Here is a 14,019-nt window from a genome sequence, read left to right on the forward strand (position 1 = left end):
GCCGGACTCAGGAGGGGAGGGGAGCACATGGTCCCACAGACAAAAGTCAGGTCCACATCAGTCATTTAAAATAAAGTTCTTTAATAGTCTCCATTTAATCGGTTTATTCGTTGTTAATAAATTGGCAACACAAGGAGGGGCCAAGGCTGTGCTCCCAGGCAGGCTCCTGTGTGTCGGGCTCAGGTAGGAGATGCTGCCTTGGGGCACAGGGGGCAGGACACAGCCACCCCATGCCCCAAGGATGGGAGGGGAAGGCCCCTCACTTCCGGGGCGCCCCTCGGGACGAACACAGCGGCCAATGAGCACACAGAACCGGAGGGGCTGAGGGAGAGGAGGGAGGGACGGTGGGCAGGCTTGGGGGACGGGAGCCTTCTGTGGTTTCCCCCACCCCTGCCCAGGGCTCAGAAGCCTTGCCGGGGCCCAAAGGCCAGGGCAAGCTTGGCTCACAGATTGGGGGAGGGTCCCCATATCTCCCTCCCCAACCCAGGACTGATGGCCAAGAGACTAGGCAGGAGCTCAGACAGAGCTATTTTTAAAAGTCCCCTTATCTCCGGGGTCCAGGGCCCCAAGTTTCTGAAGGAAGGGAGGGCACAGCGCCCCTGTCCTCAGCGTGGGGATCTCGAAGGTCCTAAGGTTCCCCAATGACCTTGGGCCCTCAGACCTAAGGGCTTCTAGACACTCCCACGAAGCCTGTGTCTGAAGACCTGGGGCAGGCAGAGAGCAGCAGGAAGGCAGGGAAGGGGTGGAGACATGGCAGGGCGTATGGCACTCAGACCCACGCTCACCCGCACTGGCCCTGGCCCAGCAGCCTCCCAGGGACTGCCTGGCCCAAGGTCACTCCTCAGCGAAGTCTCTGTCTATGTCCATGTACGGCTCCTCGATGTAGCTGACGAGGGCAGAGGGCGATTGGCGGTCTGGGTTCAACAGGATGGACACGGTCTCTTTCCAGTATGAGAAGCCGATGCAGGAGCTCTGGGCAAAGAGAGAGGGGCTGGGAGGTGCCTGGAGGACCCAGGTCGAGCCCAGCACCCCGTGGGGAGGGCCATGGTAAGGGGACAAAGAGCTGCCCTCAAGGCCCAGGCAGGGACCACACCCCCCGAACAGCCCTGAGGGGCCCGGGGCCGCGTGCCCGCAGCCCACCCACCGGCCAGCGGGGTGGGCACTCACGTTCTCCAGGCAGGTGCTGTCCTTGTCCTTGTGCAGGTAGTGCTGCTGCCAGAAGCGCAGCAGGTTGTGGAAGTTGTTGAGCAGGAAGCCGGGGTACTTCTTGCTGTGCTCCATCCGCTGCAGCAGCCGCAGGTACAGGGGCAGCCGCTCTTTCCGCCGGGCCAGCATCAGGATCACCAGGCTGGTGTTGAGGCAGCTGACGTTCTCCTGCAAGGCCCCAGAGCCCCCGGTGGACCTGGGTTGCCACTGGCCGGGGAAGGGGTGGCCCAAGGCAGTCCCTGCAGAGCCCTGAGACCACACACTGAGCTGCCCCTGCATAAACCTGATGCCAGCATCCTGCCCTGAGCACCTTCCTGGTCCCTGGCCCCCCCACCCCCACCCTCTGAAGGGAACACCATCCACCTCCTGTCTAGTTAGAGTCTACCTGGCCTGAATCAGCTCAGGCACTGCTCCTTCCAGAAGCTTCAATCCCTGGGGAGGGCTGGGCATACACCTTAGATGCAGCATTTCCTTTTCTAACTTTCATTTGGCACCAGACAGCACCAGGAGGGAAAAGTCTAGGCCGGATTTGTTCACTTTGCATCCTGAGCCCAGGGCCTCACTCAATAAACGTTTGTCAGATGAAGGAATAAATACCACTGAGAGGTATTAGTATTACCCCATTTAAGAGAAGAGGGGCATGAAGCCCAGAGAGGGATGGCTGCACAGCCGAGGGGGGCAGGAGTTAACTTCAGGTCCGAGCCCAAAGCCTGCACAGCAGGAGGGGTGGGGTGAGCACTGAACTGGGAGTCAGAACTGAGTTGTCTATGCTGACTCCTCCCCAACTCGTCTGTGATCTCAGGGATCTGCTCCCTCCTCAGGCCTCATCTGTAAAATGGGGCAGATTCCTTACTGGAAAAAAATCCTCAGAATCACTGGGAGGAACTGAGAGACGGCCTCAGGGAGATGCACTCCCAGCGTGGGAGACAGCACCTCTGTCTGTCTCCGGACTCTTCCTGCATCGCATGCCTGCAGGGCCGCTCACCTGCGTCAGCGTCTGCACGTGGATGATGTTGATGAGGCGGAAGAGGAAGGACATCTGTGTGGGCACCTGGGATATGTAAGCAAGCAGGCGGCACTCGGAAAGGACCTCGGCAACTGGGGACGGAAAGGCAGAGGTGTGAGCAGCAGGCTTGGAAGCTGGTTCGTGGCTCAGGCCAGGGCTGCCACCTAAGCCACTCGTCAAGCCCTACGGGACCCGACTCTGAAGCTGCAAGTCCCTACTGTCAAGGCAACGAACGGGAAGGTTGACTGCCAAGGAAACAAACCTCCCGCTCTCCTGCCACCCAGGAAGCCCGTGGTCTCACTAGAGGCCACACGGGAGCTCAGCACCCCCCCTTCAGTGTGCTCCGGGATCACCTCTCCCTGAGGCCTTCTCCTGGTGCCACCTCCTGGGTCCTTCTCGTCCCAGGCAATCGCAGCCCGGAAGAGGAAGAATGTTTTTTGCATGCTGGTGGCAACGGTCTTTCACCTTATGAATATGTAGTACATGCTCAGTAAGGAAGCATGAACCACAGAGAAAAGTAAAAGCGCCACCACCTTGACCCCAGCCACATGAGTTTGGTGGGGCTTCTTCCAGCCTGTCCTGTCTCCTTGAGGAAAGCTGGGTGTCTGACACCAGCAAGGCCACGCTGGACGAATCGGCATTGGTGTTCTGGCCTTTTCCTACCTTTCATGTCCACCTGATTTTCAAACCGGTCCAGGGACAAAGTGACGCAGCGCACCAGCATGTTGGAGTCCACCAGCGAGCTGTTGATCTGCTTCAGGAACACCTGGAACTTAGTGGGGAGACAAGGCTCAGACGGAGACGGCAGGCTCCTGCGGCGATGGACTCAATGCAGGGGCACTGACCTACCTCCGCCCAGCTGTCGCCAGTAAAAAGACAGAGGCTCAGAGAAGCTGACTGACCTGCCCCAGGAGGGTTTACCCCAGATCTTTGGACACCACGCCCAGTGTTTTCTCCACTGAAGGCAGAATGCCAAACTCCTCATTTTTACTTCGTTGGTCTGAACTGGGTTTCTGTCAGACACACCCTCTGAGCCTAACACACCAGGCCCAGCCCATCTGTCTGGAGCTCATCATGGCACTCACCACACCGAGCCGCTTTCACAGCCCCTGGCTCCGACCATCACACCTGCTCCCAAGCGCTGACACGCTAATGCCCGGCGCAGAGATGCTAATGCCTGCCTGCTCCCTGGCAGTCTCCAATGTAAAACCAGGACCAGGGACTGGTGAGGACAAGGCTCCCAGGTAACTTCTGAACAACAGAGCAAACCCCACGGAGCCCTGGGTTAGTCTTACCTTTGCATCGGTGTTGATGTACTTATTGAATCTCTTGAATGCATCAACATTGAACTTCATTAGCTCCCCCAGGAGGTCAAAGTAACTCTGCAGCACATCCCTTGACTTGCACTCGCTATCCACAATGCAGTACAAGATATGCTGGGGGTGGGAGATGACAGAGTGAAGGCAGGAAGGCAGCTGAGCCCCGGGCGAACAGGCAGATGTGGCTGCCACCCCCCGGCTGCACCCTTCTAAGCTCCCGGCTTCCCGCCAGGGCCTGGCATGCAGCTCAGACCACACAGCATCTGCTCTGAGAAAGCATCCAGGTCAATGAAACCTGCCTTCCCTGTCCAGATGCTCATCTGAGGATGCTGGCGGCTCCAAGGGCAGGACCAGGCCCGACATCACACAGGAAGAGGGGTGGGTTGGCGTGTGTAGCCATGGCCTCTCTGGTTTGCCCACGGCTCAGAACTAAAGCCCGTGACCTGTTCTCTGGGCACCAAGATGGCCAGGGCTTGCCAGCGAGGGGAGGTGTCTCCAGATGTAACACTGGCCACTGCCCAAGCACCTGAGGCCACTCCCATAAATGAAGCACAGGGTTTAAGGACAGGAGGCACATTTTGACCCTATGGTTAGTACACTAAAATAAATGAATTTATCAAGAACAAAAAGCCAACTTATCTCTTTGATAAGGTTCTCTACGACCGTTTCTATTTTTCATTTTCTTTTTCCTGAAGTTACCCTGATTTGGAGCAATTATTTTCCATATGGATTTTACAATAATTGCTAGGTCAGTTCATATATATTTTTTAAAAACAGTTATAGTTTTGGCCCTTTTGCTCCCCCTCTTTTGTAAGCTATTTCTGAAGGCCATTTTTCAATAAAGGGAAATAAACTTTTAGTTAGCAGCAACGTGTCCTCAGGGTCAAAAGGCTTTGCTGGGTGACTCCACAGATACTATGCTCCTCTATCGCCACCCCTAGTCCTTCAATCATCCGGGAAGCACCCAACAGGAACCCACAGTTGGAGACTCAGGTCACATACCAAGGCAATCTGCACTGGCATTTTAAAATAGATGCAGTTGCTCCTGCCCAGCTTTCTAGGTCTCGGGACCGGAAAGCAGTGCACGGGGCTGGGGGAGAATGGGACACCCGACACCTGGCTGTCCAGGCCATTACCTCCAGAAGGCCTCGCTTCAGCAGGAACATCTGGTCTGCATAGGAGGTGGTCCCGCGGAGGAAACTCTCCACAGCCCGGGCTTGCCAAAACCTGCGACCCAAATGTTGACCCCTGGCCCAGGTGGCTAAGACTGCCCTCTTCCGGCCCATGCTCCATTCCCCAAGGTACTGGGAGGTGTTTGCTGACTTTTCATGTATTCAACATTTACAGAACACCTATCAGGCATCAGGCTTCTACTGGGCATAGAGCTGACAGCATGGTGAGGAACAGTCTTCCATTTGGTTCTGTCGGGAAGGGTCTGTGTCTCAGAGAAGGGCTAGTCCCATAACATGGAAATGCCACTCTAGCCTTTGTCCGTTCAGAAGGACAGGAGGACCTGGGATAGAGAGGCACCAGGGATGCGTGAGGAAACCTGATGGACATGTGTGAACGGGCCACTGAGTTTACCCCTGCTGAGCAGATGGAACAGACGGGCACCTTTGGGCACGGAGCTCCCTGACAGCTCACACCAGCCCTGACGGAAGGGCTCCCTCACCCACCTCCTGTCCACAGCCTTCAGGACTCAGATGGGTCTAAGGAACGCTGAGAAGCCCTCCCTGTCCATGCCCCCCTCCCTGTCCATGCCCCCCTCCCTGTCCATGCCCACCTCCCTATCCATGCCCACCTCCCTATCCATGCCCACCTCCCTATCCATGCCCCCCCACCTGCCCCAGGTGGGAAAAAGGTTTTCCTGTGTTCCCACAGCTGCTGGGGCAGGTCCTGGCTTCATGCCTTTCCACATGCCAGGGAATCCATGTGGGCAGGGACTGTATCTGCTCTTTCTTTTCCACTTCTCCAGCCCCAGCACAGAATAGGTACTTGGTGAATGCTTGGCCAATTCTTGAAATACACTGCTGGCATGCAGCAGAAGTTAACACAAACCTGCTAAGCTACAAGGGGAAATGGCAACCAAACCCCCTTCCCCTCACAGTGACCAGATGTTGGCGTGGAAGCTGGTGCCTCCAGGAGGTATTTCTAACCACTTGAGAAACACCTGGCTCCTGGGCCCCTCATGAGTGGCAGGCGCCTGTCTCAGACCTACCTGAAAGATGACTCAGCCGGCTCCTTTTTCATGACCTGCAGCAGACGCGTTAATAAGCCCCTCTTCCCATCACACACCAAACTCCTGAAATAAAACAGACAAAGACTCGAGCTTCCAGTCAAGATGGAAGCAGAAGTAGACATAGTACTAGCATTCTTCCACAACTATATCAAAATCACAACTAAACCATAGAACAGCCATCACTCAGAACTGCCAAAATCTGGCTGAGTGGAAGCCCTACAATTGGGAATTTGAAGATGCAGCCACACAGAGATTGGTGGAAGGGGTGGAGACACCCCGTGAAGCAGATAAAAATTGGGAGGGATATCTCGGCTGCAGAGGTACCTGGAGGAGTGAGGCCCCTCCAGCCCAGGGTTTCAGTGCCAGGAAGAGGTCCCACAACTTCTAGCTGTAAAAAACCCGTCAGGATTGTGGCTCAGTGAGACGGGACTGCTGGAGTCCACGGCAGTTCCTCTTAAAGGGCCCATGCATAGACTTACTCAGACTCCCTCCCTCTCAGCTCCAATGCTGGGATAGCAACTTGAAGGGCACCAGGGACATAGGGGGAGGGTTTGAATTGTTCATGATAAAGGCTGGAGGGGTGGCTTTCTCCCAGACAGAAGTCCTGGCGGAAGCCACTGTTCTTTTTCTGAGCCCTTTCTCCACAGAGCCAGCAGACAGGCATCATACCTGAGTCTCCATCAACCTGGCTAACACTGTTCACCCCCCCTGGTGATTCACTGAGGCCCCACCCAACTTTCGGGCCCACCCAAGTTCTTTCCAATGGCTTTTCCATTCAAATGGCCTGTCTTGGCTTATGTCTTAGACTTTCCTAAATCTCTCAAACAAGCACCATCTGGCCTTGGTGTGCCCCATACCGCTCCCTAAGTGACCCCAGGCCCAGCACTAGTTACAGCTGGCCTTGATTCACAGGCTGGCCTTTCCTGGGCACCTCCAAGCCCAGCACAAGTAGCAGCCATCTGCACATTGCTTTGTAGCTCATGTCAGGAGGCCCCAGTAAAAAGCTATCGCACCCCATAAGCAGCTTCAGATCATGTCTAAGCACCACCCAACCATTTCCACAAACGACACACTCAAAGGGCGGACTCGGCAGGCCCCAGAGCCCCGCCGAAGTCAGTCCTGCTCCACAGGGTGGGCCCCTGCACAGCTGATCCTCTGTTCCTTGCAGCTTATTGGCGTGGAGCTAAATCTCTCCCGTGACATGCTAACAGCAAGCAAAAGGCTCAACTAGAGGGGGTTCACAGCCCACACAGGGGTTGCACATAGAATACCCAGCTCAGGGAAACAGGCAGGCTGTGCCACTGGACACTACAGAACATTCACTACATCAGGCCACTCTACCAAGCCTGGGAGATGTAACAGTCCTAGCTAATATAAAGAAACCAACACACTGGTGCACGGATTCACAGGGAGGTGCCAAAATGAGGAGACAAAGAAACATGTCCTAAATGAAAGAACAGAACCAAACTCTAGAAAAAGAACTGAACAAAACAGAGACAAGTAATTTTATTAGATGCAGAATTCAAAAACTGGTTATAAGGATGCTCAATTAACTTAGTGACAACTTCAACAGCATAAAAAAGGACATGGAAACCATAAAAAGAACCAGTCAGAAATGAAGGATACACTAACTGAAGTGAAATATTAATTTATAGGGAATCAACAATAGAGTTGATGAAGTAGAGAATCAAATCAGTGATTTGAAATATAATGAAGCAGGAAATACCCAATCAGAACAGCAAGAAGGAAAAAAAGAATCCAAAAATATGAAGATAGTACAAGGAGCCTCTAGGATAACTTCAAGTGTACCAACATTCACATCATGGGGGCACCAGGCAGAGGAGAGAGAGAGCAAGAAAATTTCCCTAACTTGGTGAAGGAAATAAACATTTCCAGGAAGTGCAGAATCTCAAACAAGATGAATCCAAAAAGGCCCACACTAAGACACATCATAATTAAAATGCAACAGGTTAAGGACAAAGAGAGAATCTTAAAAGCAGCAGGAGAAAAGCAGTTACCTAGTTACTTACAAGGGAGCTCCCATAATAAGACTGTCAGCAGACTTCTCAACAGAAAATTTGCAGGACAAAAGGAATAGTAAGAAATATTCAAAGTAATGAAAAGCAAGATTATTCTACTCAGCAAAGTTACTATTTAGAGTAAAAGGACAAAGGGCTTTCCAGACAAGAAAAAGTTAAAGGAGTTCATCACCACCAAACCAGTATAAAATAAAATGTAAAAGGGTTTTCTTTAAGAAGAAGGGGAAAAAAAGATAAAATGGCTATAAATACATAACTATCAACAACTGAATCTAAAAAACAAAATAAATAAAGAAGCATAAAGAAACAGACTCATACATAGAGAATAATTTGATGGTTGCCAGATGGGGAGGGAGTTGGGGAAATGGGTGAAAAAGGTGAAACAATTAAGAAGTAAAAATTGATAGTTACACAATAGTACAGTATAATAAACAGTCAATTAATATTCTAATAATTATGTATGGTGTCAAATGGGTACAAGATATATCAGGACAATCACTTAAGTTATATAATGTCTAATCACTGGGGTATACACTAATACATGTCAACTTTAATTAAAAATTTAAAGAATGATTTTTAAAAATCTACATCCAATATATAACAGTTAAAACACTTAAATGCAAAATTAAATGTGAAAATAACTATTTTATACTGAAAAAAATCTTATATAATAAAAGCCTAATATGCTGTTTGACCAATCAGAGCATAATATGCTAATGATATGCTAAGGCTGCTCAACTGCTTGCTATGACATGCACTAACCAGCAGGGGGCAAATAGTCAACCAGTCAACCAGTTGCTTAGATGTGCACTGACTATGAGGGGGCAGGTGATCCCATCGGTAGGTTAGCTTGCTGCTGGGGTCCAGCCAATCGGGACTGAGTGAGACAGGCCGGGCAGGCCCGGAGCCCTCCTGCGGTCCCTCCCCAGCTGGCCAGCCTCCCACGTCTCCCTCTCCAGCCCTGAGCATGCACCAGTGGAGTTCCTCGGCCTGGCCTGCACCCTCTTGCGATCCAGGACCCTCGGGGGATGTTGGAGAGCCTGTTTCGGCCCGATCCCCCGGGCCAGGCCGAATTCAGAGAGAGGGACATCCGTGGCAGACCTGAGAGGCTGACAGGAGCACTGGGACTGGTCTTTCCACTCAGGTGGGGAGAAATTTGGGGACATTTCCAGGCTGCCAGGTTGCCCTTTTGCTCTACCTGTGTCCAGAGCATCCCATGGCCCCCTGCAGTCTTAACTGAACAGCCAAGTGCATTCACACCTTGTCTCAGGCCAACTTTCCATCCTCAGACTCACTAGCAAGTGATCAAAGGCCAGAAACAATCCAAGAATCAGGCCCGGCTCAGACCTACTAGAAGAAGGGCTATGTGCACCAAAAGTGGGCTGTGAACAGGTCTTGACAGAATCTATCAGATGGGGTGGAGTTTGTGCCAACAGGATAAGGCAGGAAGTACCCTGGGCCCCGGTTCAGCTGTAGCCAGCCCTGAAAAGGTACCCGTGCCTCTGGGCCTCGGCTCCCAGGTCCAGGAAACAAAGGCAGGAGCTAAAATGACTCAGGCCTCATCCTGGGGCAGAAAGGAGAAGCCCCGCAGGAGTTCTGGGCTCTCATCTGTTCTCTTTAAATAAACAAGCTCTACTTTATCCGCTACGGACCTCAGGGTGAGGCTATGTAGGATTTCATTTGAACAAGAGTTCTGTTCCCTCAAAAACAACAACGAAAAACCTGGAGATTATGACTCGTGTTGCTGGATATAGTCCTCCTTTGCCCTGACCCTATGAGCCGGTGACCTCCTCGCCCAGTTCCAGATGAGGCGGCAAACATAATCCAGCCAATGGGACTTTGCTGAGGGTGAGGGGCTGCTTCTGTCTGTCCTGCTCGGCTGTAACTGCCACCACGCAATCAAGGAGGATGTCAACGAAGGTGAGAGCAAGGGGAGGGGCAGGGCATCCGTGACCTTCGTCAGGGGACCTCTCTGAGACCCTGCTCGCCATGTGTGAAGTGGAGGTGATGGTGACACTTTCTTCCTGGGGCTGTTGTGGGGCTCCACTGATATAATGCAGGTGACGTAAGAACAATGTCTTACGCACAGGAGCCTTCAGGACACTGCAGCTACATGTAAGGACAAGTATGCATACCTGCGTGCACCCACCTGTGTGCCCCAGAGCACACAAGCTGCCAGATGGGCTGTGAGCCACAGCCGTACCCACTCCATGCTCACCTGTCAGTGTTGAGGACGGCTTCCACCTCGGGGATGTTGGCCTTGAGAGAGATGGCACTGAGTTCATTCAGCTCCTGGTTGTTGAGCAGCAGGTACTTGTTCCTGAAACAAATGGGTTGCAGGGAGCTTCAGGACAGGACTGGGGCTACCAGATCAGCACTGGGTTAGTACCTGCCCTTTTCTTGTAGAGGAAGAACTGAGAATCCCCAACACCTGTAGCCCCTGAGCAGGCACGCCAGGCTGCCCTGTTGCTCTACATGGGCTCTCAGGGTATGGAGTCTCCCTGGCCCCAATCCCCACCCCTCTGCTGGCCACATTCCCTAACAAGGCCTCTTCCCTTAGCATCCCAGGCCTTTCTTTTGCAACTGAACGATCTACTTGATTTCTTAAAGGCACTCCCACCCAACTCGTCCAAACAAAACTCATCGTTCTTAGTGTGCTTCACAGAGGTTGCGTTCTACCAGCAAAAGCAGGGCAGTAAGAGGCTAACAACTCCTGTCTTCACTCCCTAGGGTGGCTGCTGTGGACGAAGGGAAAGCTCAGTGTGGTGCCTGGCATAAAGGAAGGGCTGGACAAACGGCAGCTCTGGTTACAGCATCATGAAGTGCAGCCACACATGGTGACAGCGGCTGTCACGGCTCCCAGGTCCTCCACCTGAGCAGGGGTCAGCGATGGGACAAAGCAGGGAGAGAAGACAGAGCAACAACTCTCCTTCCAGGGACAGCTCGTACTCACTCGTGGTGGTCGCTGAAACTCTGGAGAAGCCTCAGAAACTGTATCTTCAAGGTGATGTCCTGAAATACACGTGCACCTGGATGTTAAAACCATAGTCACAGGCTCCAAAGGAAACACCCTCTGGGCAGAGCCTGGCACACTGCCTTGCTTCTTCGAGCCTCTGTCCTCATGCACGATAAGGACTTCTTTTGAGTTAGAAAAACCTTTGTTGTCTCCCATGCCTGGACAATAGCAGATTAAGATAATGTGGACTCTTCTTGTTAAAAACAACTCCCCCCACCCTCCAAAAAAAATCAGTAAGAAAATAAATAAATAAATAAATAAATAAATAAATAAAAAATAAATAAATAAAAACAACCCAACATACTGGATTAAAAAATAACTGAAATTCTTTTGAAGATGAGGCTAAGTTCATAAGAAAGAAAGGAAAATTCAGAGGACTCAGAAGTAAAGGGCCGAGTTCAGAGTTTGAGCACAGTGCTAACGGTAAAGATTGTGAAAACGAGACTCATCTAGGCCAGGGCTTGGGTGTGAATGCCCTGCAGGGACCAGACAGAACTGTGGGCCCATTTAAAGCCTGGGAAGCGTATACATTTGGCAAAAGAAGGGTTTCTCTGCCAGGCTGCTGCTGGTGAGAGAACCCCAGAGAACAGCCTCTGAAGCCCCCCGCAGACAAAGCAAAGGGCTTGTTAACCATTCCCAGGGCCCAGGCTCCGCAGGTACCTGGAGGGAAAACAACCCGCCCCACCCCCAAACAGTACACAGCCCGGGGCAAGACTCTGCCCAAAGTTGAGTCTGAAGACTCAAACACAAGTATTAGTACCCCAAGAACAAACTGAAAGAGACCATAAAAATGTGTTATAAATAATTAAATAATTAAAGAGATAAAATGCAATAAAAATATTAACATAATCTGAATAAAAATCAAGTGATTTTGACAGAGACCAAAGAGGAACCATAGCACTGGACCCTGACAGCTGGTGGCACTTTAAGATCCCAGAGCACTTTGCTCCTCATGCTGATGGCCGAGTCTCCATGTGGCCTGTGAGGGCAGCAGGCAAGGAAGGGTGGTCTTCCTTTTGCAAGAATCAGAGGCTCAGAGATTCGGCGACTTGTTCCAGCTCTCCCAACAAGCTGTGTGACCACACAGCAGGCCGCCCAGCTCCCGGTTCATTGCTCTCTAGGGAGCTCTGACAGAGACAAGATGGAGAGCTTAATCCCTTAGAAGAGGAAGGCATCCTAAATCCCTTGGATGCAGAGCACAGGCGGTGTGTGGTTCTTGAAGCAAAGTTATCAGTGGACATAGTTCCAGTGCAGCAGAGCACAGGAGGGAATCTTGTTAGATAAGTAGAGGGTGGCCCTGCCTTCCCCACGGCCTACAAAGGGGAGGAGGAGGCTCCCAGAGGGGCTGCTGCAGGCGGAGGGGTGGAGTCAGATCCTCCCCGAGGTAGATTCCAGTTATGGCATTCACAGGTTGTGACTTGAGATTTCTGCTTTACTCTCAAAGATGGAGATTTCAAAGGGTCAAGGTCTGGAAACAACTACTCCTGGCAAATAAAGCCACCCTCCCCAGGGTCCCGTGCTCACCGGGCTGCAGTCGCAGTTCTGGTTGTGGCCGTGGAGGACGAGGGCAGATGCTGAATGCTTCCTCCAAATCAGCTTGTCAAACAAGTTATTAAGCCCCGGGATCAGCTTGAACTCTGCGATCATCCTGTGAACCTGGATGGGGGTGGAAGGCAAAGGCATTTTAAACACAATGCAAGGAAAAGATGTAGCAAATCCTTGTGCTGGTACAATCACAGCCCCCAGGACAAAGAAAGCAACAGTAGTAGGGAGCGCTGTGGCTACAGAAAACAGCCACACGTTCCCTGTCCTGCTCATTAATTCTCACACTATCCTAGGAGTCACACTACAACAGGAACTCTTTTGTTCTGAGGGCTCTGGGTTTGTCTCTTAACTCCACCACATACAGACCGTGTAACCGAAGCAAATGCCTCAACCTTTCTGATGTGTTCCCAGCCTCCCACTGAGGCCGGGGGATCAGGGTGTGGGGCTGGCTGGCAACCTCCCTTGGCCCCTCCCCCTGACTGGTCCCAGATTGCCCCCCCCAATTCATTCGAAGGCGGGGCTGGTTGGACCACCACCCACAGCACCCTCCCCAAGGCTGGCGGCACCTCCAATCAGCCCCCACCACCCTGATTGGCCCACATCCTCACCCCAGGCAGCTCTGTTCCCTGATTGACCCCCCCACCCCATTTGGTGGGTGGGGACTGCCAGCCAATCCCCCAAGCCCCTCCCCCCAGCCAGCCCAGCCCTGATCCCGGCAGGCCAGCAGGGCCAACCTTCCGCTGCCTCCTCCTCCCCAGAGGCACAGCCCCAATCCTCCCCATTGGTTGGGGTCAGACTGGATCCCACTGGTGCATTGAATTAGTGCACTGAGCCCCTCTCCTTCTCATTCTCTCCTCTCTCCCTCTCTCCCCCCTCTCTCTTTCTTATAAGGTTTTTCAAGAATTTCCTAGAAAAGGCCGATAAAATAAGCAAGACCTATGAGGATATGAAAAGGGATCAACTAGAAATAAAGAATACACTGTCTGAAATAAAAAATATTATACAGAGTTCTAAAAACAGAATGGAAGATTGCAAGAATCAAGCCAAAGATTTGGAGCATAAAGAGCCAGAAGACACTCCTCTGCAAGAAGACAAGAGAATCCAGAAAGTTGAAGATAGTGTAAGAAACCTCTGGGACAACTTCAAGCAAACCAACATCAGAATTATGGGGGTCCCAGAAGAAGAGAGAGAGCAAGATATCGAAAACATACTGAAAGAAATAGTGACAGAAAACTTCCCCCACCTGGTGAAAGAATTAGACTTACAAGTCCAGGAAGCGCACAGAACCCCAAACAAAAGGAATCCAAAGAGGACCACACCAAGACACATCATAATTAAAATTCCAAGAGCAAAAGACAAAGAGAGAATATTAAAAGCAGCAAAAGAAAAGCAGGTAGTTACCTATAAAGGAGCACCCATACAATGCAGGCCAGATGGGAATGGCAGGAAATATTCAAGGTGATGAATAGCAAGAACCTACAGCCAAAAATACTCTACCCAGCAAAGCTATCACTCAGAATCAAAGGCCAGATAAAGAGCTTCACTAAAAAAAAAAAAAAAAAAAAAAAAAAAAAAAAGCTAAAGGAGTTCATCACCGCCAAACTAGAATTATATGAATTGCTGAAGGGGGTTCTTCAGGAAGAGGAAGA

At 51.6% G+C, this 14,019-nt stretch overlaps 1 protein-coding gene across 2 annotated transcripts in view; it reads right to left on the reverse strand.

Moving 5' to 3' along the window:
- Positions 1-64: 64 nt before the first annotated feature.
- Positions 65-14,019, reverse strand: part of TRPC4AP (transient receptor potential cation channel subfamily C member 4 associated protein) — a 62,795-nt gene continuing 48,840 nt past the window's right edge. For both annotated transcript variants that reach the window (XM_084888555.1, XM_084888556.1), the window contains exons 10-19: positions 12,350-12,481; positions 10,763-10,821; positions 10,028-10,129; positions 5,750-5,833; positions 4,668-4,758; positions 3,508-3,648; positions 2,876-2,984; positions 2,192-2,304; positions 1,168-1,374; positions 65-972 (exon numbers count right to left, since the gene is read on the reverse strand). In XM_084888555.1, coding sequence (XP_084744681.1) covers positions 835-972; positions 1,168-1,374; positions 2,192-2,304; positions 2,876-2,984; positions 3,508-3,648; positions 4,668-4,758; positions 5,750-5,833; positions 10,028-10,129; positions 10,763-10,821; positions 12,350-12,481 — 1,176 coding nt within the window. In that variant the 3' untranslated portion in view covers positions 65-834. The remainder of the gene's footprint in view (positions 973-1,167; positions 1,375-2,191; positions 2,305-2,875; positions 2,985-3,507; positions 3,649-4,667; positions 4,759-5,749; positions 5,834-10,027; positions 10,130-10,762; positions 10,822-12,349; positions 12,482-14,019) is intronic.

The sequence above is a fragment of the Pipistrellus hanaki genome (genome assembly GCF_964339955.1).
Source record: "Pipistrellus hanaki genome assembly, chromosome: 6".
NCBI classification, from domain to species: domain Eukaryota; kingdom Metazoa; phylum Chordata; class Mammalia; order Chiroptera; family Vespertilionidae; genus Pipistrellus; species Pipistrellus hanaki.